General features: G+C 47.4%; 1 protein-coding gene across 1 annotated transcript in view; it reads right to left on the bottom strand.

The window, feature by feature from the left end:
* The window catches only part of LOC144094947 (uncharacterized), a 36,756-nt gene extending 10,981 nt beyond the window's left edge, over positions 1-25,775 (bottom strand). Inside the window, exons 1-8 of the mRNA XM_077628815.1 lie at positions 25,378-25,775; positions 23,289-23,417; positions 19,050-19,251; positions 16,217-16,320; positions 8,291-8,487; positions 6,498-6,666; positions 5,266-5,538; positions 1,388-1,532 (exon numbers count right to left, since the gene is read on the bottom strand). Coding sequence (XP_077484941.1) covers positions 1,388-1,532; positions 5,266-5,538; positions 6,498-6,666; positions 8,291-8,487; positions 16,217-16,320; positions 19,050-19,251; positions 23,289-23,417; positions 25,378-25,635 — 1,477 coding nt within the window. The 5' untranslated portion in view covers positions 25,636-25,775. The remainder of the gene's footprint in view (positions 1-1,387; positions 1,533-5,265; positions 5,539-6,497; positions 6,667-8,290; positions 8,488-16,216; positions 16,321-19,049; positions 19,252-23,288; positions 23,418-25,377) is intronic.
* Between the last annotated feature and the right edge of the window lie 387 nt (positions 25,776-26,162).

Genomic DNA, 26,162 nt, shown 5'->3' with positions numbered 1-26,162 from the left:
GCATAGTGCTGGACCCAATCTTCAACATCAAGTCCATCGCCAAGAACGGGGCGAGAGATTTGAGGTGACATGCAAGTAGACGATCCTCGGTGCACTCGCGGGGTCGGTGTGTTGTAACTGGGACGGCATGGTGGCGTTGGTCCTAGATGTCCTTGATCCCTGGGGCAAGAGTCTGAATTCCGGCGCTTGGCCTTGCTGACGTCGGCTAGCGCGAGTCTTTGTTTCTTCCGAGGGCTCCAGGAAAACCCGACGGCCAGGACTTAGTACCGGGCTCGAATTGCGAGGCGGGGTGCGTTGCATGAGATGCGTTACCCAACACCTGCACCAAATGTCACGGCTTGCTTGACGTAAAGGCCGGCGGCGAGCACAGGTGGTGATAGCAGGAGCACGAGAACACAGTAACAGGCAGGTCCGCCAGCAGCAGCGTCGTCGTCGGCACGCGGCAATCGCGCTTCAACTTTTTCTTCGCTACAATATCTACATCTTTTCAGGAGGACACAGGGGCGCAACAAAAACACACGGACAAGAAGTAGACAGGGACGAGCGCTCGTCCCTGTCTACTTCTTGTCCGTGTGTTTTTGTTGCGCCCCTGTGTCCTCCTGAAAAGATATGAACCAACACGCCCAAATACAAGTACTTCTGAATATCTACATCGTCGGGCAGTCGTGTTGTTCCTTCAGCGACAAGATTCGTGAAGTTAATAGGATGAGATAATCGGTGAAAGCGATGGCGGTATTTCCGCACAGGCGGGATTATCCTTATAGAAGTGTCCCCAGTGTGAAACAGTGTACATAATGGCAGAGAACGAAAACTAACATGTTCAATTTTCTGTTCTTTTCTGACCTTTTTTTGCGTGTGCAATGCCTAAATTCCAAGCAACGCCACAGCCACGTAACGTTGTGAAGTTGCAGTATATCGTCCCTAGTAGTCCCTTGATTGCTGAATCTATCAAAATGGTAGATTTTTACAGGAATTTGTGATCACTTTGTAATTAAATTAGCAAATTATGGTAATTAATGAGCGCAACCAAACATAAATACAGAGCCGCATACAAAAAATCTAAACTAAAGTTCAAAAGGTCCGTCACTTGCAAATGGAGCCCTACAACCGTAGAAATCCTGGCCAATTTTGCCGACACGATTTGCAGGTAGCACGAATAAACCTCGAGGGGAGCAAATTAAGTCTTTGGATTCATGTTTCAGTTACCTCTGCAGGCATGCGCTTTTCAACCGTTTAGGCGTTTTTTACGCAGACACTACTAAAAGTCTCCAGGAATATGGAATATCAAAATCTGACCGACCTCGATTTTCGCACGCATGGCGCGCGAGGTACTTTTCTCAAATTGTGCCTAAGTGCCACGTGACTGTTGGACAAACTGGCAGCGTACCTGTGCGCAGCCACCCATCAGCGTCGATAGCAGCGGCGGTGGCTTGGCTGTTCTTGTAATAGGTGGTCATGATGTACTGTGAGCGCACCAGTATCTCGCCGCACTCCTTCGGGCCCAGCACGCTGCCGGTTTTTGTGTCGACGACCTGTGACAGTGTGAAACCACAATTAGTACTCATTTTGTTTTTCCTGCTGTTCTTTAATGTTGTCATCATAGTCGCGCTGTAGGCCGAGATGCGACCATACCAACACACACTTATTGGTTTTGCTGATGCTCTACTGGAACTAGTGGTATGTATATTCTTTTTTATTTAGGTTACTTTGATCCTTTATCTCTGGCAGCATGGCCCTTGACAACAGCTCTGATATTTGGCAAGCGGTGACGCTCGTATGCTAACTTATTAAGGACGCGGTTTATCAAAAGAAAGAGACAAAAGAACGGAACGCGAAATGGAAGCTTAGATAACTCAGAACTCATGGTGACTTCCTTCTTCGAGAATGCATCTTGACGAATGTAAAAACTGCTGGAGTATATGAATGACGAACTAGTTTCGCATGAAAGCATACGCGCATACGGAAGGCTGATATCACGTCCGTCTGGAGCCAGGAGAGAGTTTTGTGGGGAAAGTTGGTGATGTATAGCCAAATAATTATCACTGGGCAAGAGAATGGACAAATAGAAGTGGCGTAATGAGCATGAGCGCCTATTGCCGTCGTGACTCATCTCTTCCTCCACCCTTGTGTTTTATCAATATCTTCTTCCATGCCTAGAAGGCAAGCGTAAATTTCTTTGTGACCTTTGTGCCTATAAACATTTGTCTCGGCAATCTGCCCCGTTCCGGTGTAACGAAATTCTGCACAAAGTACTCGCACAAAAGAAACCAATTGGACAGGACGGTGCTAAGTTCATTTTCAGTTTAGAAAAATCGCCAACTGTTGTTCATATAGACCGAGAGTGGACCTCTTATTAAAAGTAAACGCTTTGCATACCAAGAGGCCGACTAGGAGCGACACCGGAAAAATATATTTCATAGAAAGAGCTACCTCTAAGAATTAAGTTGAAGCTTTGTAATAGAAAGGAACTTTGCTGACTATGTATCTATGTTGCTCATAGCGTGGGCAATGCAGGCAGACAGATACACTTCTTTGATGATATACACAATTTTGCAACGTCTGCGTCGTCCTTGCTCTCCGTCTCTGTATTCATGGTTGCGTTTGCACTTAACTGAGGGTAGAGCTTCAGGTTGCCTGCTGAGGATTACAGTACATAGTTCGTTTAAGATTATATCATCGCGATCTCGTTAGCGCAGGTACTGAATTGTCATCCTTCAGAATAGGGACGTCCGAAGAATATTTAAGGAATTTTGCCCTCATTAATTATATACTGAAACTATAATTAGAAACCTTCGCATATCGTTAGGAATGTTTCCTTGTATTTTTTCGAACCACACAACTTTCTTGCATCCACCCTCGTCTCCCGTGCCTCCAACAAACGGCTATGCACTATACCATAGTGATCAAAGGCGCAATGAAAAACTTCAGCAAACAGTGCCGCGCCGCGGCGACCGAAGATAGCGCAGCTCAGAGAGCCTGAGAGGTCACAATAAGCGCAGGTGAACGCTAAGAGAGGGCTTAGAGCAGGGATGGTGCGAACGGGCGGGGCAGCCACTAAGAAATTATGACCTCTTATAACCTCTGCTTATCACTAGATCACAATGACTTACTTCTGGATCTAAAACTCCGCCCACTCAATCACGAAACAAACTACTAGTGGCTGTTTGTGGCCGTAAACATCGGCTGAATGTACTAGAAGAGGCTGCAGTTGCTCTGAGCGTAATTTTTGTGCCGCGCTTATTTATGGGAGGTTATATTTTTCCTCACATTTAAAATCAGAGGAAGTCTCTTCGCACCACAAGTACCGCATAAAGAAACGGTTAAATTATTGTGTTGTCGCTTACAGTGACATGCCGTATGGAAGCAAGTAATAATACTAGTAATTTATTCAGCGCAAGGATTAAGAGGACCTAGCAAAAAAGCCGTAAGGGCTTGACAAACCGTCGGCCCCTACATGTACAAAGACATCAGGGTAATATCGGGTGCATATCAGGCGACGAAATTACAGTAACATCGAAACCCAAGCAGCACAGGTCATCAGCCCAATATTGCAACAGGATGGTCTCATCCTGGTTCTTTGTAGGGCCGGCCTTTGCCAATACGGCTCCAATGTTGGGCCAATTACTTGCGCTGCTTGGAAAGACAGTTACAAATATCTTGAGATGCACACATTGCTATAGCAATCAAAAACAATGTAGAACGATACTGTTCGTTGAAACAAAGGAAATACTTAAAGATGTCATGCTAGGCTTACTAATAACAAATATTTTTACGATGTAGCGTATTTAGGTGTTCCGGTAGCCGGCAAGCGACCATTTGTAGTGCGTAATTTGTCCTTAGAGTTTTAATCTGCCACGGGGAGTGATATCTCGTGTGACACAGTTCCTCACTCTACGTTTGGCAGGCCAATGTTCTTAAGTTAGCAGCATGACGAAGCTCCTCTCCTTTTATACCCGGGAAGCAACTAAAAGCTAGAGATATCAAAACAATTTTCTCCTGCATGCGTCTGCAATGCACTGCTTTGTACTCTGGTTGGAACTAAGCAGAAAGATAGTTCTTAAAGTACTCTTTAGAAGCAGGTAAATTCTTTCAAAGCAGTTTAGAGTAGTCAAACCCTATACAAGGTTACAATAGTAAAGATGCGAGGAAAACAACGATTTGTTTTCAAGCACTTTAATCCGCTCTGGAATTCTAGCTTTTGGCGAGATGGGTGACCTTGGCAAGATATTGTCAGCGCGATGACCCCATGACACTGTTTGGTTGAAAAAAACTGCGATCGTTTTAAATTTGCCAACTGTCTTAATTTCTTGTGCATTAATTAGACATTTCTTTTCATGCTGAAAATTCCTATTTGTTCGGAAGATAGTGTCTTCCTTTTCTCTCCATTCCTTTTACCTATTTAGACCTGCCCAGGCGTTTACTTAGGATAAAGAAATGCTTCCTCTGTCTATCAGGGTACTGCCGTTACACGCGGAAAAGAAAATACTCATGTCATCCACATTTATAATTGCTTGAGTTCAACTCAAAACAGTCAATACTTGTAAATTGTGCACGGTTCGAAAGATACGATTTCAAAAAGTGCTGTAGAAGGCCTTTAACTGCGTACCTTTCTAACTTTCTAATGAGCCATTCGTCATTAGAAGAGTCAAAGCCTTTTTCGAAATCAGTTTATGGGGTGTAAGGTCCCAAAGCGGCCCACGCTAAGAGGGACGCCGTTGTGAAGGGTTCAGGAAATTTCGACCACTTGAGGTTCTTTAACTCGCTGTGACATCACACAGCACACGGACCGCTAGAATTTAACCATCACCGAAATTCGACCACCGCGGGCGGCGTTGGACGAGCGAAATTCGGGTCAGCAGCCGAGCGCCAGAACCACTCAGCCACCACGGCGGCCCCCATGCACTTGAACTAACGCAGATTTTTCACATCACATTATATGATCGCCTATGCGTTTCAGCGGGGAATCCAGGATACATTCTTCTAATAAACATTTAAAACAAGATAAACGCGCTTTGCCGTTTTAACTGCTTTCCCGCTACAGCAGGGGTATTTTCTACGCGCGATCAAGCCCAAAACTGAGCAACTCCAAACTATAGCGTAGTACTAAATGGTTGCTACAAGTCATTGTGTGCGCCAGAATAGAAACGCGTAGGAAAGGCAGAGGAGGAGCGATGGGTAATAACGCTAATATCTAAAGAACGGAAGTGCAGAAAATAAACAATAATTGTGCGCACAGCACGTTGACTGCAGACCTCTAAAGCTTACCTTGATCTCGGTTTCAGCCACGGGGAAACCGACACTGTCGGGCGAAATCTGACCAGGCCCTGGGCAGCAGACGACTCCACTTGCTTCGGAGAGGCCGTATACGTTCCGAAACTCGCTCGGAGAGAATGCAGACTGCACCAGCATAGCCGTGGTTTTTGACAGCACTGCGCCAAGGCTGACCACCTTCTTTAGGGATGGGAGCCGGACGCCCGCCGCTATGACTCCATTCGCCAGCAGCGAAAGCACCGAAGGGGTCGTCATCAACAAGGTAACCTGGCCGAGTCCAAACGTCACATTGAGTCTGTTCCTGCTTTCTCCTCGATCAATGGCAAATTCACCGCTGTCAACCAGATTTCGTGGCGCACGCTACAACAAATAGGTGCAACGTGCGTGCGTGCGTGCGTGCGGGCGGGCGTGCGTGCGTGCGTGCGTACGTGCTTACGCAGATACCTATGTGCGCGTTTGTGCGTTACACCAACGCGACCTGTATTTCTCAATGCGTGCCACAAAAGCCGATAATGTCGAAATAAACGCTCTGCTGTCCTCTCTCCTGCCCCTCTCCGCTCCCTAGCTATTCTGCCTTTCTCATGCTTAAAGGGAGGTAAAATACAGATGTCGTAGGACACGCAAGCACACACTTCACATCTCTTCTCGTTAGCATTCCGTGTTCTTGCCGACTTTTCTTTTGCAAATGGGAATGCCGATTTGCAATTTCTTTTTGTTCACTTTGGTTTTGGGCGCTGGCACGGCTGGATTAACCATCGAAATCATTTCCGTTTGTAAAGATCGACTCTTTCTGTTTATTAGAGGCGAAGTAAATCAACGGCAATTTCATTCTTACCGCTTAGTACAGCCTTGGTGAAGCGCCCTTCGCACAGATTCACTAGCTATAAGCTCCTGGTTCGGAAATATATGACTTCTGTCACACAAAGGAGTATACTTGTTTCTTGAGGGGCTAACTCGTAACACGTCTCAGTATCTTGCTCCATTCCCCGAACGTATTATTCGTCAGTATTCATAACTCCATGCTCTGAGAACACAACACACAGCTTCTACCTTGTTCAGAATAGCCAGCTAGATACCGGATACTTTTCTGGAATAAAAGCAGCGCCTAGGAGTCAGCTCAGCGTCTCGGAAAATCAACTCTATAGACTTCCGCGCTAAAAACTGCACTTCTCCCCATGTAGCACGGAACAGCGACACATGGCATCTTGAGAGGAGATTAGAATTACCTGGTTACTTCCTGCTGTCTGTATGAAGTCAGGAACTGACCAATATTTGCTGCTAATTACAAGAACAGCTCCACAACAGATAAATTTCAAATTGAAAGAGAATGACAGGTAGATGGTGAGATGTTCGCAGGCCAGGCAGACATCATCTGCGGCATAAATACCAGTGGCACTGCACAGAGGGGAAAAAGAAAGAGAGAGTTAAGCGTGACTCAAAATCACTCTGTGCGTAACTTAACCGTATGAGAGTAATCGCCCCGCACTGAAAAACGCCAACCAGCAATGTCATGGTTAGAGTGGAAGGCAAAGCCGAACACGCATATACCGTTAGAATATGCCCCGACTACTCGTTTTCACACGTCGCTGAGATAGGCGTTATCTATGAAACCGGTGGCCGATCCAAGCTTTCAGAGGAGGCGCATGAAATTTGATTACAGATACCCTCATTCGATAATCACCGTGAAGTTGGCTTAACACTGATTGGAATAAAGGAAGTGGCGAGGCTCGAAATGAGGCACTCCAGAGGACGAGTAGGTTACGGCTCTGCACCGACGGAAATCAAACCCACAAAATATCTCCTTCAGCAAAAAAATTCGCGGACAAAAAATTTTGAAAATTGGAAAATGGTAACAACACTGTTGTAGACATATTGAACGCAATTCTGATATGTAGCAAAATATTTCTTTTAAAGTGTTCCTTAGATCGCATCAAATAGTTAAGAATTTTATAGGAAAGCAGTGGGGAACACCTTCGACTAATCAAGAACTTCCATGGTAAAAAATACGAGGCATCCGTTGGGTAACGTGCGAATAAATTGATGGCTATAGTAAAATCTTACATTACATGGAACAAAATCGTTCATAATCTTTTCTGCTGAACAATAATTTTCTCAAGAATTGTTAAATATGTATTCGCCACAGAAATCAAGAAAATAGGCGATATCGAGCCGTATATCGCGCCATTATTTTTCAGCATGAAATGCTTTTAGGTCCCATTCTCGGGAAACTCAGGCGAACATCGCCAATAAACCAGGGTGTAGACACCGCTGAAAATTAAAACGTAGGAAACGGCCTGTAAAATGAAATTTATCCTTTCGAATGGTATTCAGCACAAAAATTTTATAGTCCCAGCATCCCGAGAGGGATTTTATTCAACGCCGGCCCAAATACAGCCGCTTAGTTTCCCAGCGCCTAAACACATTCAGCCAACGCCAGCACATTTTTCTCTTCTTAGCCGGATTTTGCATCGCTACACATCACAAGCATTACAAGGAATCCGTGACAGCTCCCAGCCAGTGCCGGTGAGCCTAACGGCCTATTAAGTTCTGTTCTGCAGCCACTCTGTCGTTCTCTTTCTTTCTTGCGTCACGGATGATGTCAACGTTCTATTATTGAATGCTAGAAGCCATGCACCACGTGGCGGCATCCAAGGGAACTAGAAGCGCTTGGTCCGAATTCCTCGTAATAGGTAAGCAAAAGTAGCTGTTGTCATGCTCCTTAACACGCATCCTGTTATAAATAATGTGTATAAAAAGCTTCTGCACAATACTATACATATCTGTGTCAGCCTCGTAGCGGGAGCCCGTGTCTCATCTAAAGCCCCTAGCGCTTCTGCCCTTACTTTCCAGTAAGGGTCCTACAATACTTGTTTGCAACACATCTTCCGGGTAGGATTTTCTCCCCAGTGTTTTGCCTGGCACTTTTATGAATATCCGTGCATTACATGATTGTTACAGATTGACGCTACCCTTCGTTCGCTCCAAGCAGTTTGTAGGGTTCGAAATGAGCACAGCTTACCCCATTCCGCAGATCTTTCGCACGAAGCGCCCTTCGGTGATTTCTATGTTTTTAGGGGCTCCTGTTGATCCTGAAGTATATGCCATGACGATGGTTCGGGCCGGCTCGGGTTCCACTTTTTTGTAATCGTCCTCGCCGTATGCATCAAAGCTGCAGACTGATATAAATCCAGGAAGGCTACTCGTTGCAAAATGTGCCTGCGAGAAACACACGGGCGAGGTTGGTCTTGATGACTAGAAACTGAAATATGTATTTCAAGTGCAAAGAGCTCACTCATAACCGCGAGTCTGCAGTGCTAACTTAGCAAAATTGAGACGCCGATGATTTTCCTACAACAGACGATAATTTAATACATAACCATGGCAAGGCTATGTCTGCGACAGGATGCTCGAAAAACTTTTTTTTCTTATGCGTGGGCTGTCACCGTCCCCGTACATGGAGAAACGCCTAACGGTCAGTCGGTACATGTATTTGTTTCACAGTGTTCGTCATGACACGCTGCTTTTAATGGAACATAGAGGAAGAGCCTATCAATGTTTAAAAGATATATTGTCACGTTTAGAACATTGCGTGTAGTACTACAAGCAAAAAAGAATAAAATTTTAGGAAATCTCAACTGCCAAGCGGAATTTTTATTATTCGTTACGTGCTGCAGCGGCACGAAGAAATAAATAACACCAACAACAAAAGCCAACAGCCGACTCTAGTCGAAGCAAAAATTCCTTGAGGAAACCAAATGCAGTTTTATTTTTACATCGTGAAAGCGCGGAAGAAGACATAAACACAGAAAGAGACGGACACACGGTGCTCTTGTGTTGCCGTCTATATCTGTCCGTCCGTTTCTGTTCCCCTCTCTTCTTGATCGCTTTCACGATCTAAACATGGCTAACCAACTAGCCGCAATGCTGCCGCTGTCAGTAGGCAGCCCAAGTGCAAGGATACGGTTACGTCGAGCAGTGCACAGGCACACAAGGGGTAGTATGACTGCTATCGTAAGGCTCGAATTCCAGCGTCATTTCTTGACATCTGAGGAGTAAACTGCTTGCGAAATATCACGATTGCGCGCAGGCTGTTTTACAGTGTTCCGTTAGCTACGATGGAATGCGGCACCTCATTTGAGAGTTGTGACTCATGTTCAACTCGAGCGTCACCAACGCTTTCGCTTAATCTGCGCCTGCCCGCTCTGCGTGTTGCCACTCCCGCCGCTGAGTTGCTTACATTACACTATGGAAACAGCTTCGTTAAAATGTCTTGATTCTTCGCTCGTTGCTTGGAGGTGAAGAGCCAATATTGCCAGCGTAGGCCAAACGCGAACAAGTGATTTATAGCGAGCATTTAAAGCCACATATATACATTCTTAGTGCGTGCCGCAAATACTGGCAACTTGTGCGCACAGTGTGCACCCGTATGACGGACATTTCTTGGCTTGACTGCGCTATCGCCACTATTTTATCCCACCTATTACAAAAACAATACATCATATTTCCGCACTGGCAGTCGCTATCACAAACGCCTTCAGCGGTTCTTTTTCCATTCCCTTTTTTCAAAGCCTTATAATGTAACTCTTTACAATGCATGACATGCATGTGCTTCGACAACAATGTGACGCATGGTTTTCGGCCAGCGGTAATCTTTTGACAAATACGTACAAAGCTGCTTTCTCAGGTGGTTTTCATTCGCGTCAATGAATGTCCAGAAGAGTGTTTCCTGCATGAAAGTGGTGCCCTACATACGGGATTCTCTCCCATCTCTCTGAGCCATGAGGACGTGCATCACATGGGCTCCGTCGACGTTTGCTCGTGGTGGCGGAATATCGACCTGAAGTGACCTGCTTTCCATCGGACACAGTCAGTGAAGGTGTTGTGCTCCTCTACGCACCATTTTTCTGCCCTTTTCGTCCATTGGAACCGATTTTGGAAGATTTTCCTGTCGCGCCAGGCGTGGAACGCCGTCACCGGTTAGGCCTAACGCCGCCGGCTGCTCATCGCCCTGTTCGTCTCCGGGTCTACATCGTCACAGATGGAGTACCGCGTCGATGGCGAAGTGATTTCCCCAGAAGAATTCGAAAATGATCCACGGTGGTCCCACGCCGTCCGGGCCCACAACAAGCTCTACCCCACCACGAAGCCGTCATCGTCTAATGACGCTTCAGCAGCGTCCAGTTCCAGGGCAGGTCCAGGCAAGCCCGCTCAACCGCCGCAAGGCAAGTCTACTCCACCGAAAATCAAGAAACACGCTCCATTTCCTCGTCTACCAGCTTCAGACCTCAAGATTGTGTTCCGCCCGGGCGGTGGTCTCGACCTGCGGCCCGTTAACGGCGGAGCTCTTCTCCAGCTTCTCTGCACTGGCGCAGAGATCGACTACGCGCAAGCGCGGAGCCAGGACAAGCTCCGAATCAACCCTTACAATAACTCGTTCACCGTGAGTACGCTTTCGGAAGCCCGAATGAAACGATATGTCCAACTTCAAGAACTCAGGCTCCCCAACCAACAGTATCCGATGCAGACATACGTCGCGGCCCCCGACAACGCCGTCAAAGGGATACTCTACAACGCGGTATATAACCAGACTCAAGAAGATATTTTCTCCGGACTCTGGCGCTGAACCCCAGCCGCCACTTCACGATCGCCGACGCCCGCCAACTAGGCCGCACCAAGTCCATCTTGGTCACCTTTATTGACACCACGGAAGTTCCAAGACAGCTCGTCTTCTACGGCACCCTCTACAGGTGTCATCCCTTCAAGGCGAAAGTTGAAGCATGCTTCAACTGCCTCAAGCCAGGCCATCGTGCTGATGTGTGTCCGAAAGAGCGCACCGACCTTTGTCCTCGCTGCGGTGCGCCTCATCCCATCAAATAAACGCCGGATTGCACTCCCAAATGTATCCTGTGTAATGGAACGCACTTCACAGGGATGCGCAAGTGCAAAGTACGCTTCGAACGCTCCGGCAACACCACGCCGGTCTCCACTCTACGGACAACGCCCCCGGCTAGTCCACCACCGTCTTCGCCACCCAAGAGTCACAGGGTGTCGCGAAGCCGCCAACGCTCCACCTCCCGCCCAAGAACTGGTCGCAGTCGCAGCCGTTCCGTGTCCTTCCCACCACTTCCAGGCCAAAGGGTCCAGGACTCTTCGAAACAGGTGAGCGGGGGGCCGCAGTCTTCCTCGCTCGAGAAGGAAAACGCGGAGCTTAAAACACAATTGTCCTCCCAGAGTCGCGAAATTGCTGCTCTAAAAGAGCAACTGCAAAACCTTTTAAGGCGTGAATACTCCCCACCGACATTGCCCCCAGTGGTGCAAACCCCAACACATCCAAACGTGCCCCGTTCCTCGTCCGTCTCATCCCTCTCCGCCTCCTCCTCGCGCGCCACGTCACCGGCACGTGGGCTCCCCGCTAAACGCAAGTCCGCCAATGACGCCAATTCTCCCTCCCAACCAGTCACTGACAACCTTGTACACCAGGTGACGTCTTTCATGCAAGATTTTGAGAAACGCATGATGGCGACGCTAAACACGTTCCGCTCCGAAACTCAAACGTGGTTGAAGAACATTTCTGACCGCGTGGCGGCGCTCGAAACCCGCCAGAGCAATCTGGAGGCCAATGTCGCGCTACTCCAAACTAAGATTCACTAGCCTCTCCCCAGAGGTCATACGCCACCCCCTGCATCTTCCGCTCTCTCCGTCATTGCCCAACATGGCTGCGACACCCCAACGCATTAGGGTGTGGCAGTGGAACTGCAGGGGTTTTCGCTCAAAGCGAGATAACCTGCAGCTTTACTTACAAACCCTCTCTAGCCGTGACGCCCCCGCGGTCATTGCGCTTCAGGAAACTCTTACGTCAGTCAAGCTCCAAAACTACACCGCATACGAACCTTCTACCCAGCCACAGACCAGGGTCGCCACGCTCGTACATCGCAATCTCACTGCGATAGAGCACCCATTAAAGGTAGACAACATAGACGGACTCCTGCTAGAGCTTCTCCCTCCCACACGCGTCACTTAGCCTCTTCATCCTCAATCTCTACAGCCCCCCAAAAGGTCGTCCTGCCCCTCTTCTTGCGGCTTTCCGCAAGACGCTCTCGATCAGTTCGAACAACTCCCTGTTGGTAGTGGGCGACTTTAACGCCAATCACATCAGTTGGGGGTACCGCAAGAACTGTCGCAAAGGCACCTCCCTGTGGTCATTCATTCAGGACGAAGGCCTCTCCCTTTTGAATGACACCCCGATCCCCACCCGTATTGGTTCCAGTGTTCAGCACAACACCAGCCCAGACCTCACAATTAGCAAACACATTCGCAACTGCCGATGGATTCACACGAAACACTCCTTTGGCAGCGACCATTATATCATTTCAACAGAGGTCAATATCTCTCCCATTACGTCGATAAAAAGACGAGGGACACAGGTGGTGGATTGGGACAAATTCCGCCAACTTCGGCGCCTAACCCCGAACACCATCACGGACCTCTCTGAATGGACCGCCAGTCTCAACCGCGATGTCGCCCGCACTACCTCCACCATTCCCGAACCTGAGGACACGTCGGCTGCTGACAGCCGGCTCCTCCACATGTGGGAAGCACATGCCAGCCTGCAAAGGCGCTGGCTCAATCAAAAGCACAATCGGCCCCTCAAACGCCGTATCGCTCATCTCGTACGCGAGAGTGAAACACATGCACGCGACCTGGCCCATCAACAATGGGGACAGGTCTGCGATCGCATGAGTGGCAATTTAGGCCTCAAAGATACCTGGTCCCTCTTCAGGTACCTCCTGGACCCGGGTCACACGAAGGCCACCCAACGCAAGCATGTCACACGCATCTTACACCAGCTCCCTCTCTCACACGATGCACTCCTCCAAGCCCTCAAAGACCAATATCTCACCACCACCCCTCCCTCCCCCTCCCCCCGTACACGGGAGACACCAACCCGGAACTCCACGTGGACAACTCTCCGGCGGAGGTTCGGGCGGCCATGCACAAACTTCGGACCACGACCGCCCCCGGCACTGACAGAGTCACCAACAAGGCGCTCCGCAATCTCGACGGCCAGTCCGTGGAGGCTGTTGCAGACTTGTTCAATCACTGCTGGCGAACGGGAACCCTCCCTTCGCAGTGGACTCATGCCCGCATAACTTTCATCCCCAAGCCAGGAAAGCCTCTTGAGATAAGGAATCTCCGTCCCATTTCTCTTACGTCTCGCATCGGCAAGCTCTTTGAGCACGTCGTCCTTGGTCGCCTCCAGGAACACATGGACGACAACCATCCTCTTCCCCCAACGATGGTTGGTTTCCGTCCCCACCTCTCCACCCAAGATATCATGCTTCAGCTCTCAGAAGACGTCCTCCACCCCTGAAACACGAGGCGCACGCGCGCGGTCCTGGCCCTGGATCTAAAACAGGCATTCGACAATGTACATCAATCGGCCATCTTGAACGCCCTGTAGTCCCTACGCGTCGGCACTCGTACCCATCAGTACATCTCAGCCTTCCTCCGCCACCGCACAGCTGAAATCACTTTTGGCTCACTCTCCTCCCCTGTTTTCACCCTTGGTAGCCGAGGTACCCCTCAGGGATCGGTACTCTCCCCGCTTCTATTTAATATAACTCTCATACCCATGGCAAAGGCTCTTTCAGTCATTCCCGCCCTCTCGCACTCTTTATATGCCGACGACATCACCTTGCGGACCTCCACTGGTAATGTCGGCACCATTGAACTGACACTGCAAGCGGAGGCAGATGTTGTGACCTGCTATGCCCGTCAGGTCGGCCTTGCATGCTCTCCTACAAAATCGGAACTTCTGGTCCTTCGCCCCCCTCGGGGAAGACTGGACAAAACTCCCCCACCTGGCATCGATGTCACCATTGATGCCACCCGCATACCAGAGGTAGACAAAGTCCGCATCCTGGGGATGGTTCTCCAGAAAAATGGCAAGAACACTGCCGCAATCACCAAGCTCACTGCTACCGTTCAACAAACCGTTCGCCTCATCAGACGAATCGCTAACAAACACCGAGGCATGCGGGAATACGACCTCCGCCGCCTGATCCAGGCTTTCGTCCTTAGCCGGGTAGTATACTCCCTGGCCTCTCTCTTCCTCTCCCGAGTAGAGGAGAACAAAGTCAACTGCCTCATCCGTCAGGCGTACAAGACGGCCCTCAACCTCCCCCAGCACATGTCCAATGAACGCCTTCTTAAGATGGGCGTACACAACACCCTCGCCGAGCTCGCCGAGGCCCATCGATCTGCCCAACTTGATCGGCTCTCCTCCACCCTAGCCGGCCGTCACATTCTTGACACCATTGGCTTAAACCCCCCTGGCTATGATACCCACACCTTCTCCCTCCCACACCGCACACGGGGCTTCATCACCATTCACCCCCTCCCCAAGAACATGCATCCCGAACATCACGCGGCTCGTCGTGCTGCTCGGGCTGCAGCCCTAACAAACACTATGGCGCACAGCCGGAGAGCGTCTACGTCGACGCAGGCTCTTACACCTCCTCTTCCGCCTTTGCCCTGGCGGTAGTGTCCAATTCGTACACCCCTATTACGGCAGGCACTGTCATTGCCTCCACTCCTGCGGAAGCGGAGGAGGCAGCCGTAGCCTTAGCCATCGCTACTACATCGGCGACCCACATTTTCAGCGACTCAAAGACCGCGGTCCGTAACTTTGCGAAAGGCCGCATCTCCGAACCCGCTTTCCTGCTTCTAAGCCGGTCTCCCGCCCCTACCCGACCTATTCAGCTTCTCTGGGTCCCGGCCCACGCCGGCCACCAAGGTAACGAGGCGGCTCACCCTTTAGCTCGAGGTTTCGTCAGCCGAGCAGGAGCCGCCGACGCCTATGGAGACGCTCGAGATCGAATGGTCGCGTATCACGAGATCACTCTACACTACCGTGAGCAACGGCTAACGTATCCGCCTCCGCACAAGTCTCTCATTAAATTGCAGCAGGTGACGTGGCGACAACTACAATCCCGCACCTTCCTCTCCCCTGCCCACCTAGCCCTGGTTCACCCGGGACTGTTCACGCCAGTATGCACCCTCTGCGGCGCTCCGAAAGCGGTTTTTGCACACATTCTTTATTCTTGCTCTGAGCTCCTTCCACCAGCCGATTGGCAACTCACAAACCTCGAGCGATGGGAGGCTGCGGTGTCCAGTTCTGACCCGGCTGCCCAACGGCAGCTAGTGGACTGGGCTTTGGAAGTCGCTGAGAAGCATCACCTTCCGGCCACGACACGCATCCAAGAGCAATCCCATCACTAGGATGTAACAATTAAGGCTTGCTATACTTTATAAAGTTTTTACCACCACCCTACATACGACTTTTGTTTGATGTGGCATAAATTTTGTGACGCACAGAATTCCACAATCCTGGCCTCTCTTTATTGCCGCGTCGTTCACAATCTTATATATACGTATCAGCTTATTCTGAAGGCGTTAAGGCTATCAGAATATCATCATAATCAGAACTTTTCTTGAGTCCACCACTAGTGTTTCGACACTCTTTCAATATAAAGCAAAACGTTTGGGTGAGCATTGTTTCTGTACAATTTTTTCGCCCCGTTTATCTTCAAGCCACACTTGACATTTCTGTTGAAACTTTGTGCGCAGTTCAGCTTCGAGCTTCAGAAGAGAGGGGGAAACTATTTTATTAACGCACTGGGTTAACTGAACAAATAAACTCATTTACACATTGTCAGATTTTTTGCTAGCTGTTTTCAGGCTGGGATATTCGCGGCCTAGAACATGCAGGAAAAAAGACTAACAATCACGGCCAACGTGTGCCAGAGCGCAGCCATGCGGCTACTGTAGTTCTGCCGAATTGTATTTCACTTTGGGAATCTCCCCTAAAACACATCAAATATATGGGAGCAGTTCTGCTTCTTAGAAATACACAAGACAGGAAAAGTATAAAACCTTCTCTCACCTTTATAGGGCTTGGCTTCCCATCATTATTAAACTTAAAGGCGTGGGTCACGTCAGTTAAGATGTGGGTCGCATCGGTGTCTTTCATATGTTTTTGTACCTCACCTAAGGAAGCCGAAAGGGAACGTGTATCAAACATGTACTGGGAAAAGGCAGGCAGAGAAAAACCTAAAACAAAAAGAGGATTTGGTTTGGTTTTATGGGCGTTAAACGTCCCAAATTGACCCTGGCTATAAGGGGCGCCATTGTGAAAGGCTATGCAAATTTTTTCCCCCTGGGGTTCTTAAGCGTGCACTGACATCGCACAGTATACGAGCCACCACAATTTCGCCTCCATCAAAATTGGCCGCCGTAGCCAGGATCAAACCCGTGTCTTTCGGGTTAGCAACCGAGCGCCATAACCTCCGCGGCGGCTAATCGAAAGTATGAATTTCAGGGTTTAGTTACAGGAAATTTGTTTTTTTGAGTATGCTATCCGTGCGCTTGTTCTGGACACGAGTATGACTTCATTGGTGTCACAGCGATAGGGGGCTTGGCTCCTAAACCGAAATACGCGGGTTTGATTCCCGCTGCTGCGGTCGCGTTAAAGCGGAGGCAAAATGCTAGAGACCCATGTATTGTGCGATGTCAGTGGAACTTAAAGAAACCCATGTGGTATAAGTTATTAAAGGGCCTCCCCTAGGACATCCCTGATAGTCTGAGTCGCTTTGGGACGCTAAGCCCCATGTACCATAAACCACAGTGACTGAATTGAATGCTCCTGCACACAGTAGCCTGCACCTGCTTAACATTGACCCTTTCTTAAGTTTCCGACGATCACGCCACCTTTTCGCGTGTGAAGAAGCACTTTTGTCTCGCCTCAGGTAGGAAATTCCGTTTACGACAGCATATCCTTGCCGGGTCGGAATTTCGCACTCATCATCGAGTGAGCATTCCTTGGGCAAAAACCAAACACCTTTCTTGCTCTCTAGTTCTTTTACGCCCAACGAATGTCTCTCGCTGTCTCTCCTCTAGCGGTGCTGATCGTGCAATTTTCGTTAGTTCTTTTTAACTGCCTTTCCTCTCTCTCCTGTAGGCAACACGGCGCCACTTGGACTAAGGCGCTCTGAACAGGCCAATATTTCATGGCTATGGCGTCGACATTCATGGGCACAAAAGACCATCGGAAGAAGTTCGCGGAGAAGTACCAGGTCTTTTCACCTCGGTCACAATTAGCGTTTTGACGAGCACGAGAACGTTATGAGGAGGAAACAGGCACATAGAGTCAGTAGTAATGCACAAAACCAAGGTAAGGGCAAAGGTGCCGCTGTGCCGTGACAAGTTCTCTTCAAGCAGCTGCGAGAATATCCCAACATTTTCTGGCTACAACGTGCCCGTCTAAGGCACTTAGAGGGAAGATGTCTTGACAGCACTATTATCAGTACCATTTGTACCACAGACGCAGAAATTTTATTTTGTGCAGTGTATTAAGTTTGAGTGGATCTTTTCATGCGTGCAAAATGGGCAGTGATGGGGCCGATTATCTAGCCACACCGACATTTTCGATGTTGGCTATCGCTGCGACGATGCACGATCTTTCATTACCCATGCCTTTTTCAAGGAACGCCCTGTCAAGCAGGTCACCTGTGCTGTCTCAAACCCGTACCCTCCTCCCGGACGTCGTGGTTTATTTCACACTACTAGGACCAACAAGTTTACGGTGTGAGTTGGCTGCGTATGAGTCGCTGAACGTTCACACAAGCAGAGGAGCCAGCCTAGTCCCTGCAATTCCACTTGCACTTTGATCGGGATCCTCTCAAATCTAAGTTCGGGTTTCTCTGCATTTCGCTCAGATTAGGCTTGAGTTTTTGCACACTACAGGCGGCTAGTGTTACCTTGTGCCACATAAAATAACTGCGTCTTCTGTCATAGCCATGTCTGCCCAGCACCGAGGTCTTTTGTTCTTTCTTAACGCGAACGCTTAGTGCATCGATCAAAGATTTAGTGCGCCTTTCCTACAGTTGGCAAGTCAACCACTTGTGTACTATACGATTATATAAGTGATGCTTCTTGTCTCGCCGCGCCAGCTCTGTGATTAGCTCGCTCAGCTACTAATACTGGGTACCCGAATTTGAACCTGACCGCGGCGTCCGATTTTCGATGGAGGCGAAACGCAAAAGGCGCCCAGGTGCTGGCAATGTGAGAGCATGGTGAAGATTCCCATGGGCTCAAAATTACTCCAGAGCCCGCTGCCACAAAACATCTTTTCGTATTCTGGCACATACACCTAGTTCTCTTCTCTCAAGGCACGGTTGACGGGTACGCTGAGAAACGATACAGTTACTGCGCATTTATCTTCCTCATTACCGACTTTTTATTCGGGATAGGACATTGCACTGTCAATCGATTGGCCTCTTGTTTCCTTGTGTTTTTCAGCACCTTATTCCTATTTGTCCTTTGATTATGCTTTCTCTACCCTCTTCGTTTCCAAGCTATAGACATTAGAGAAATTGAGCATAGCACATTCCGCGACTGCTGCCGTGATCAGCTTCCTTGAGGGGCTACAACACATATGTAGATGGTCATCACCGCACCAGATAGTGTCCTCAGGACGTCGCCACCAATCTGCGCGTGTGTACTGGCGGCTATACTGAATATATATGTAGTGTGGCTTTCCTAATAAAACAATAATAACAAAAATATTACATTTGGCTGCCCTGACACGCCTTGTGGCTCTTAGTTAAGACGCACTGCTAATGTACGAGATCACTACAAGTTTTCCTGCGTTCTAGTTGAACCATTATGCTTCTACTTGGGCGTTCCTCACATGAGTGTTCAAAAACTCAAGGTTTTACCGGTCTTGTACTCTGGGTCGCTGAGAACGATGGTAGCACCGGCAAGAGCGATGCTGTACAGCGCCACAAATGATTCGATGCTGTTCCCGCAGTGGCAGTAGACCCTGTCACCCGGACCAACGCCATGCGCTTGAAATCCAGCGGCATAGCGACGAAGCTTGCTCATCAGCTCATTGTATTTGACAGCCCGGTTTCCTTCGATCTGTAATTACGGCCAGAAAGATATCAGAGGCCCACCCAAATATACCGAGTGCTTTTTTGACTGTTAACATATCGTTATTTTAATCCCCACGAGAGATGCGTCGATGCGGTCTTTGCAGGTGGATCGTACAGTAAGGCGAACATTAGGTATATTCGGGGACAAAAGTCTCTGGACCACGTGTTCCTCAAACGAAGCCGGTAGCTCAGCTATTACCGGGCGGCTGGAGACAACACTTGTGGAGGTGAAAGTGACAATTTTCTTCCTTCATCTCCACAAGTGCGGTCCCAGCCACCGGCTAATAGTACAGCTGCCGTCTTCGTTTGAGGAGCGCGTGGTCCAGAGACTTTTGTCCAGACTGTACGCTACAGCTCAGTTCTTTCCTCCTTTCTTTATTCCATCCTTTCCTCATTCCTTCCTCTATTCCCTTCCTCCTCCCTCTTCCCTTCCTCCTCAGTCCTTCCTTCCACCTCATTCCTTCCTTCCCTTCTTCCTTCCTTCCTTCCTTCCTTCCTTCCCTTCCTCTCTCCTTCCTTGCCACTTTCTTTCCTTCCTTCCTTCCATTCCTTTTTAAACGACTTACAACCTGGCGTAGAAGCGCACTTCCTGTGGACTCGGCAGAGTGAGAATGGTGGTGCCTTGAACTATGCTACAGTAAAAATTGAGAAACGCGTCACTAACTACTCGCACACGCGGTACTGGCCTCTCAGAGTTTTCTCCTTTACGCAACATCCTCATCATCATCAGCCTGGCTACACCCACTGCAGGCCAAAGGCCTCTCCCATGCCACTCCAATTAACCTTGCCTTTTGCCAGCTGCGCCTGCGAAGTTCGTCTCATCCGCCCAACTAACCTTCTGCCGCCCCCTGCTACGCTCGCCTTCTCTTGGAATCTACTCCGTTATCCTTAAAGACCAGCGGTTATCCTGACTTCGCATCACATGCCCTGCCCAAGTCCATTTCTTCCTGTTGATTTCAACTAGGATATTATTAACCCGCGTTTGTTCGCTCCCCACTCTACCTGCTTCCCGTCCCTTGACGTTGCACCTGACAATTTTTTTCGATGGCTCACTCCGTTGTCCTTAACTTAAGCTGAACCCTTATCGTTAGCCTCCATATTTCTGACCCGTGGGTGAGTACCGGTAACATACAGCTGTTGTACCATTTCTCTTCAAGCATATTGGTGAACTGCTAATCATGACCTGAGAGAACCTGCCATATGCGCTCCACCTAATTCTTATCCTTCTATTTATTTCCCTCTAATAATCCCGATCAGCGGTCACTACCTGCCATAAGTCGACGTATTCCTTTATCACTTCCAACACTTCGCTTCCAATTGTGAACTGTTGCTCTCTTCCTATGCTTTTGAACAGTACTTTGGTTTTCTGCATGTCAATGTTTAGACCCATCGTTCCGCTTTGCTTGTCTAAATCATTGATCATGGTTTGCAATTCATCTCCTGAATGACTCAGCAAGGCAGTGTCATCAGCGATTCGCAGATTATTTCGTTATTCTCCATTACCTCTTATCCTCAACTGTTCCCCCTGTAAACAAGCGGTGCATAGCATTGGCGAGATCTTGTCTCCTTGCCAGACGCCCTACCTTATTGGAATGTCATTGCTTACTTTATGGAGGGCTATGGTAGCTGTGCTCTTGCTATATATATATATATATATATTCCAGTATTTTGACATAAGGCTCTTCTACACCACGACTCCGCAATGCCTCTATCACTTCTGAGGTCGATGAAAGCGTTAATGAGAGATAAGGTAGCGCACAGCAATGCGCTACGAAAGACTAAGAAAAGAAAGCCTTATGAGTCATGCAAAAGAGAAAAGCAGCTGTTGAGTATCAGGTAACAGCAAATCTATAGAAGGACTGAGGGGAAGTAGTGCTAGAAAAAAAACTAGCCACCCTGTATACGCAATGCTTTATGACCTCGACCGTACCAGAAGCTTCGAAGAACACTAACATCATCTGAATTCATAAGAAAGGAGACGCAATGGTCTTGAAAAATTACAGACCGATAAGCTTACTGTCCGTTGCCTACAAGGTATTTACTAAGGAAATTGATATTAGAGTGCGGGCAACCTTGCACTTTAATCACCAAATGATGAGAACGCTTTCGTAAAGGATATTCCACAATAGATCATATTCACACTATCAATAAGGAGATAAAAAAATGCGCAGAATATAACCAGCCCATATATATAGCTTTCATTTATTAAGAGAAAGCATTCCACGCAACCTAGAGGAAACATTTTTATTGAGTACTACCGAGTAACGCTCAAGGGTGGAGTGGTGCAAAAAGATGAAAGGGTACAAAATAAACGAGAATGAAGTTAGGATAGTACAAATTCTTTCGAATAAATGAAAGATAATTATAGCAAAGAGCACACTGCACGCACTAAACACACTATATCGTAACATGTAAGAAGAAACAGCAGACAAACATTACTTCTGTGGTGAAAAGCTCCTGTTGACAACAGGCAGGTGCTCCGATTGGGAAGCTGCTCATGAAAAAAAATGAAAATAAAAAATCTTCAATTCTCAACTGCAGCTATAAATCGAGCCTGTCATGGTTGTTTTGGGGTGGGCGCAATGTTTCATGCTGCTTGTAACAGAAATTCCAGTTCTGTTGTATCTTTTTATTTCATTGGACAGTATTTTGAGCCTGTGTACTTAATACGTCATTCTCGCGTTGGAATAGTTCGGCGTTTCGAAAGCGCATGCACTTTGGAGCGATGTCGGCAAAATGTGTTGGGTCTAAGCGTGACAGGCAGCTCCTTTTTCGAAATTCTAACAACTGATATGGGTATTACTCTATAAAAAAGGAGGCTAACGGGGTTAGTGAAGTGAACTATGCAATATTAATTAACCAGGGTACTTGTTAACAAGACATAGTGTACTTTGATGCGCTACACCGCTGACAATGCTCAGCCAGAAAACTGCTCTTGTAACTAAACATCTTGTTTTAGAAAATTTCAGTACATCTTAATTGAAAAACCGGTATACGTTCTACTACTATTTAGAAGCGCGGAAAAAATACATCAGTAAACTCCAAAAACTTCGAGCAGCACTTGAAACAGTCGAACAGACTGCGGTGTCTGATGCAGGAATGCATTTGTCACCTGGTTTCGCGGAGTCCGGCATAATCAATTTTTTTTTCTGACCACATCAATAGTAAACATGGTGGCCTATAGTAAAGTGCGCCCGTATTTGTAGAACAGTTCATCGTATATGTCCCCGCACAGGTAGCAGAATGAGTGGTTCATGTTAGCTGAGAAGTTGATGAACAAAGGAGCAGTGCACAAAGAATCTACCTCGATAGAATATGCAGACTGCTATACAGCTTCTCGGACAAGTATAAGGAACTGAAAAACAGTTAGGTAGTCCGTAACGCCTACGTTTTCGGTCTGTGTACGCACTGGAAGAACAGAGTAGAATATAGCGTATCGAGGTGGATTTCCTAGAAGGAGAGAGTAAACAGTTCTTGAGAAAGAGATAGGCTGAAAAAAATATTGTCTACGCTTCTATGAGAGGTTCCATAAGAATGAAGCAAACCCACGACCGGACACCTTCAAGGAGACAAGCGCCCAAAGGTGCGGTGAGTGCTACAGCAAATTTATTGATACAAAGCCGGCTGCTCGCATCGAAATCGGTCCCTGCCCGGAGTGCACGCCGCGAACGTGCTTAATGATTGTAAGGGGAAGTTGAGTTTGAACTTAAATGTGCTCAGGCCTACAGGTAGTGCAACGCGATGAAGAGAGTTAAGCAGCAGGCTGCAGCACGAGTAACAAAATCCTCCGTTCATTCAAATATTCAAAAAGAACCAGTCGCACTAATCTTTAAAAACAAGCTCTCACAAAGTTCTATCGGACCCATGCGCACAGAGTAAGCATATTGATAAAGTCAGAACATCGTCAGTGCCTGCATTGCGTTCATTTGCTAGGAGGACGACTAATTCCCATGTTTCAGCAACGAACACGGTGTTTCTCACTGTCCGCCGAACATTCATGAAAAAAAAAAAAAACATACTTACCAACGCAGTTTTGTTGCCATGGCAACTAAGCCTTTCGGTGATGAGGGCGTAGAGAGATGACGGTACCTCGTTGGCAGAATCGTACGGGGAAAACACAGTGCCGCCTTTTATCTTTACTCGCAACGTAGGCTACAAAAGAATGAAACACCACTTGTCAATTCCTTTTTCATGTCACGTAAAATTTCGGCTGCTGAAGTCTATTGATTTTTATATACTCATCTCGAAAACGCTTGAGCTTTAGAAGAACAGCAGATTGGGCTAGTTGGAAATGCTCCATTATATTAAAACAGCCTAAGCAACAAGGACCAAGAACGAAGGCAACACACACACCGGCGCTGATTTCTTTTTTTATAGATTTTATTTGAAGTAAACACGTCAATTTATACGTACACCAGAGCTTGTTTCACGGGCCTTGAAAAAAGTTCATAGTAAGCGACGATTTTCCTTCATTAGTGGCTCTTAGGCATCCAGTTGATCTTCGATCATTTCGTTCAAACCAGAATGTTATTATTCAGTGCCTGTTCTGAGCATATATCTTGTTTAACCAACAATTTTGCATAAACAAGGAGCCAGAAATTGCAACCTTGAACTCATTTAGTTTAATGATCAACTGTGTGACAGGGTGCTCGACAGTTTTGTACAACATGCCTATATAGCGATTAACGAGAGGAAAATAATAGTACATGGATTATATTCATTCAAACATTTCTAGTAAATGCAGCGTTTCAAAAGGCAAGCTCTTCGAAACACTACACACTTTATGAAGTCGAATTTGTGCGGTGATTTTCTAGCTAGCAATTCCTCCCAGTGGCGCATATTTTCCACAAGCTACATGTAGTGTAGCTTTTCATGGCGTGTGTCAGCGCCCGCACACCATAACTGTCGCTGTCATTTTTACTTGGAGGCTTCGTGAAAAATCAACGAGCAGACTGAGTTGGCACTGGAACTCTTTGTAGGCTCATTGCTCCCGACAGGAAACTGAGCAACTTGAATATAGCAATATCGACACACCTGCTCAGTGGTAATTAAAGACCAGAATCACCAGCGCTCTCCGACGTGCTCAGTTTAAAACTGACAAAGGGTTTTAAACTAATGGCGCGCAATGCAACTATCACAACCTCGAACAAGGTAGAATCCGTTGCGAATGGCAGCAGTCATTCCGGATAAATCTAGTCGCATCTCAGGCCGCAAGCATTGTGATAAAGGCGTTTGCCGCCAGCTTCAAAGAACAGAAATAAAGTATTGCAATGGTTCCCGCCAATATGACTTCTGCAGGAGAGTTACTCTCAAGTTACTTTTTATGAGCCTCCTTAGGTAATCTGAATTAGTATTTGCAACGCAAAGGATTAGTGATATACCCTAAGATGTCATGTTGTGCTTATTGGTCACCTCAACTGGTTACGCACCTCAATGCGAGTAGATAACAAGAAAATAATGTGCATTAAATGTTTAATCTGGTGCAATTCATGCCTCTTTTTGTAATTATTAGCACCTTCGTAACCTATGGCTAATTTTATCTAATGACTTAAGCATAGTGTAAGCCGTCCTACCTATCAAGCCCACGGTATTACTTAGGACAAGCGATATTGTCAGTTACTGCTTTCTACACTGCAACATCAAAAACTGAGCGGAAGAAACATTCACTGAAACACACCGAAGTCAAAGAACAGACATCGATTAATACTAGTATTTGAAGCCCGTATCTACGCCGACCTGCCATCAAGCCATCTCGAAAGCAGATTTTGTCTGTCTGTTAAAGTTCTGGCTACGGCTAGTTGGCGCATGCTGAAATATTATAAACAGTGCGAAAGAAGTTGACGACGATAAGGAACAATTACAGACAAGTGGGTATGCGCCATTATCCTCTTGTGGGAAACAACAAGACGGGCGCTGACCATCAAGGAATAATAGTTTATAATAGCTCAACATTCTGACTGCTTTCATCTAAATAGTGTTACCTTCAAATGACGCTCCACAAGAACAAAACGCTCCAAAAGCAACGCAAGAGCACACCCTTGTTTGTAGCGCACAGTTCTGCCTATACGACGTGTTTCCGCGCCAAAATGGAGGCCACGTTTGCATTCCTTACCTTTTTAGTAGTGGCTGAGTCATCAGCTGTGCTGTCTATGGCCAACTCCTCGCAGTGAACAACATGGGGTTCTTTGATGTGATGTAGGCCTTGCAGATGTGGTTTAATAAGAGCTTCCATTAAAAAGCAGGTGATGAGCGACGATGCGACGAAGAATTCTGAAACATAAGGCAACCATAAAGCTAACGAGCACAATATTTCTCTACCTAAGCTGCACGCGGAAAGCTCAAGCGCTCCCTTTGACACAGAAAGACCCATGATAGGGTAGTCACAGAAGAAAAAAACGCAATTTCATTGTTTTTACAGGAAAGGGAAACACTGCATCCAGTACCTCAGCTGTAAGTGCCATGAGTGCGTGAAACTGGAGGCCGACCATAGCAGCGATTCGACAGGGAGCATGTATCAATTCTGTATTCGCCACATGCTCGAGCTATTTCAACAGATGGCGGAAGTTCGGCATACAATTAAAATCTAGAGCGCGCACGTGTTCTCTCTAGCGAGGACAAACCGGATATCGAAACGGAATAGAATTACCACATCGCTTTGTAAATGGAGCAACGAAAACGCTTGCGCGTTTTGCACAGATTTTGTACTAAGAAAAAGTTGTCGCACCTAGTTTTTCGGTCACGTCTATGGACGATGAATACTATTACAACGAGGACAATCCATGCATTGTTACCCCGTGAAATCTTTATCCTGATTTTGACCGATGTTTTGATAGTTTAAAACTGTTCATGCTCAACTTACACCCAAATAAATATCAAGCATCTGCTTCGCTTTCTTTT

This window comes from Amblyomma americanum, chromosome 6, assembly GCF_052857255.1.
Source record: "Amblyomma americanum isolate KBUSLIRL-KWMA chromosome 6, ASM5285725v1, whole genome shotgun sequence".
In the NCBI taxonomy this organism is placed as follows: domain Eukaryota; kingdom Metazoa; phylum Arthropoda; class Arachnida; order Ixodida; family Ixodidae; genus Amblyomma; species Amblyomma americanum.
This window is presented reverse-complemented; position numbering and strand designations above follow the sequence as displayed.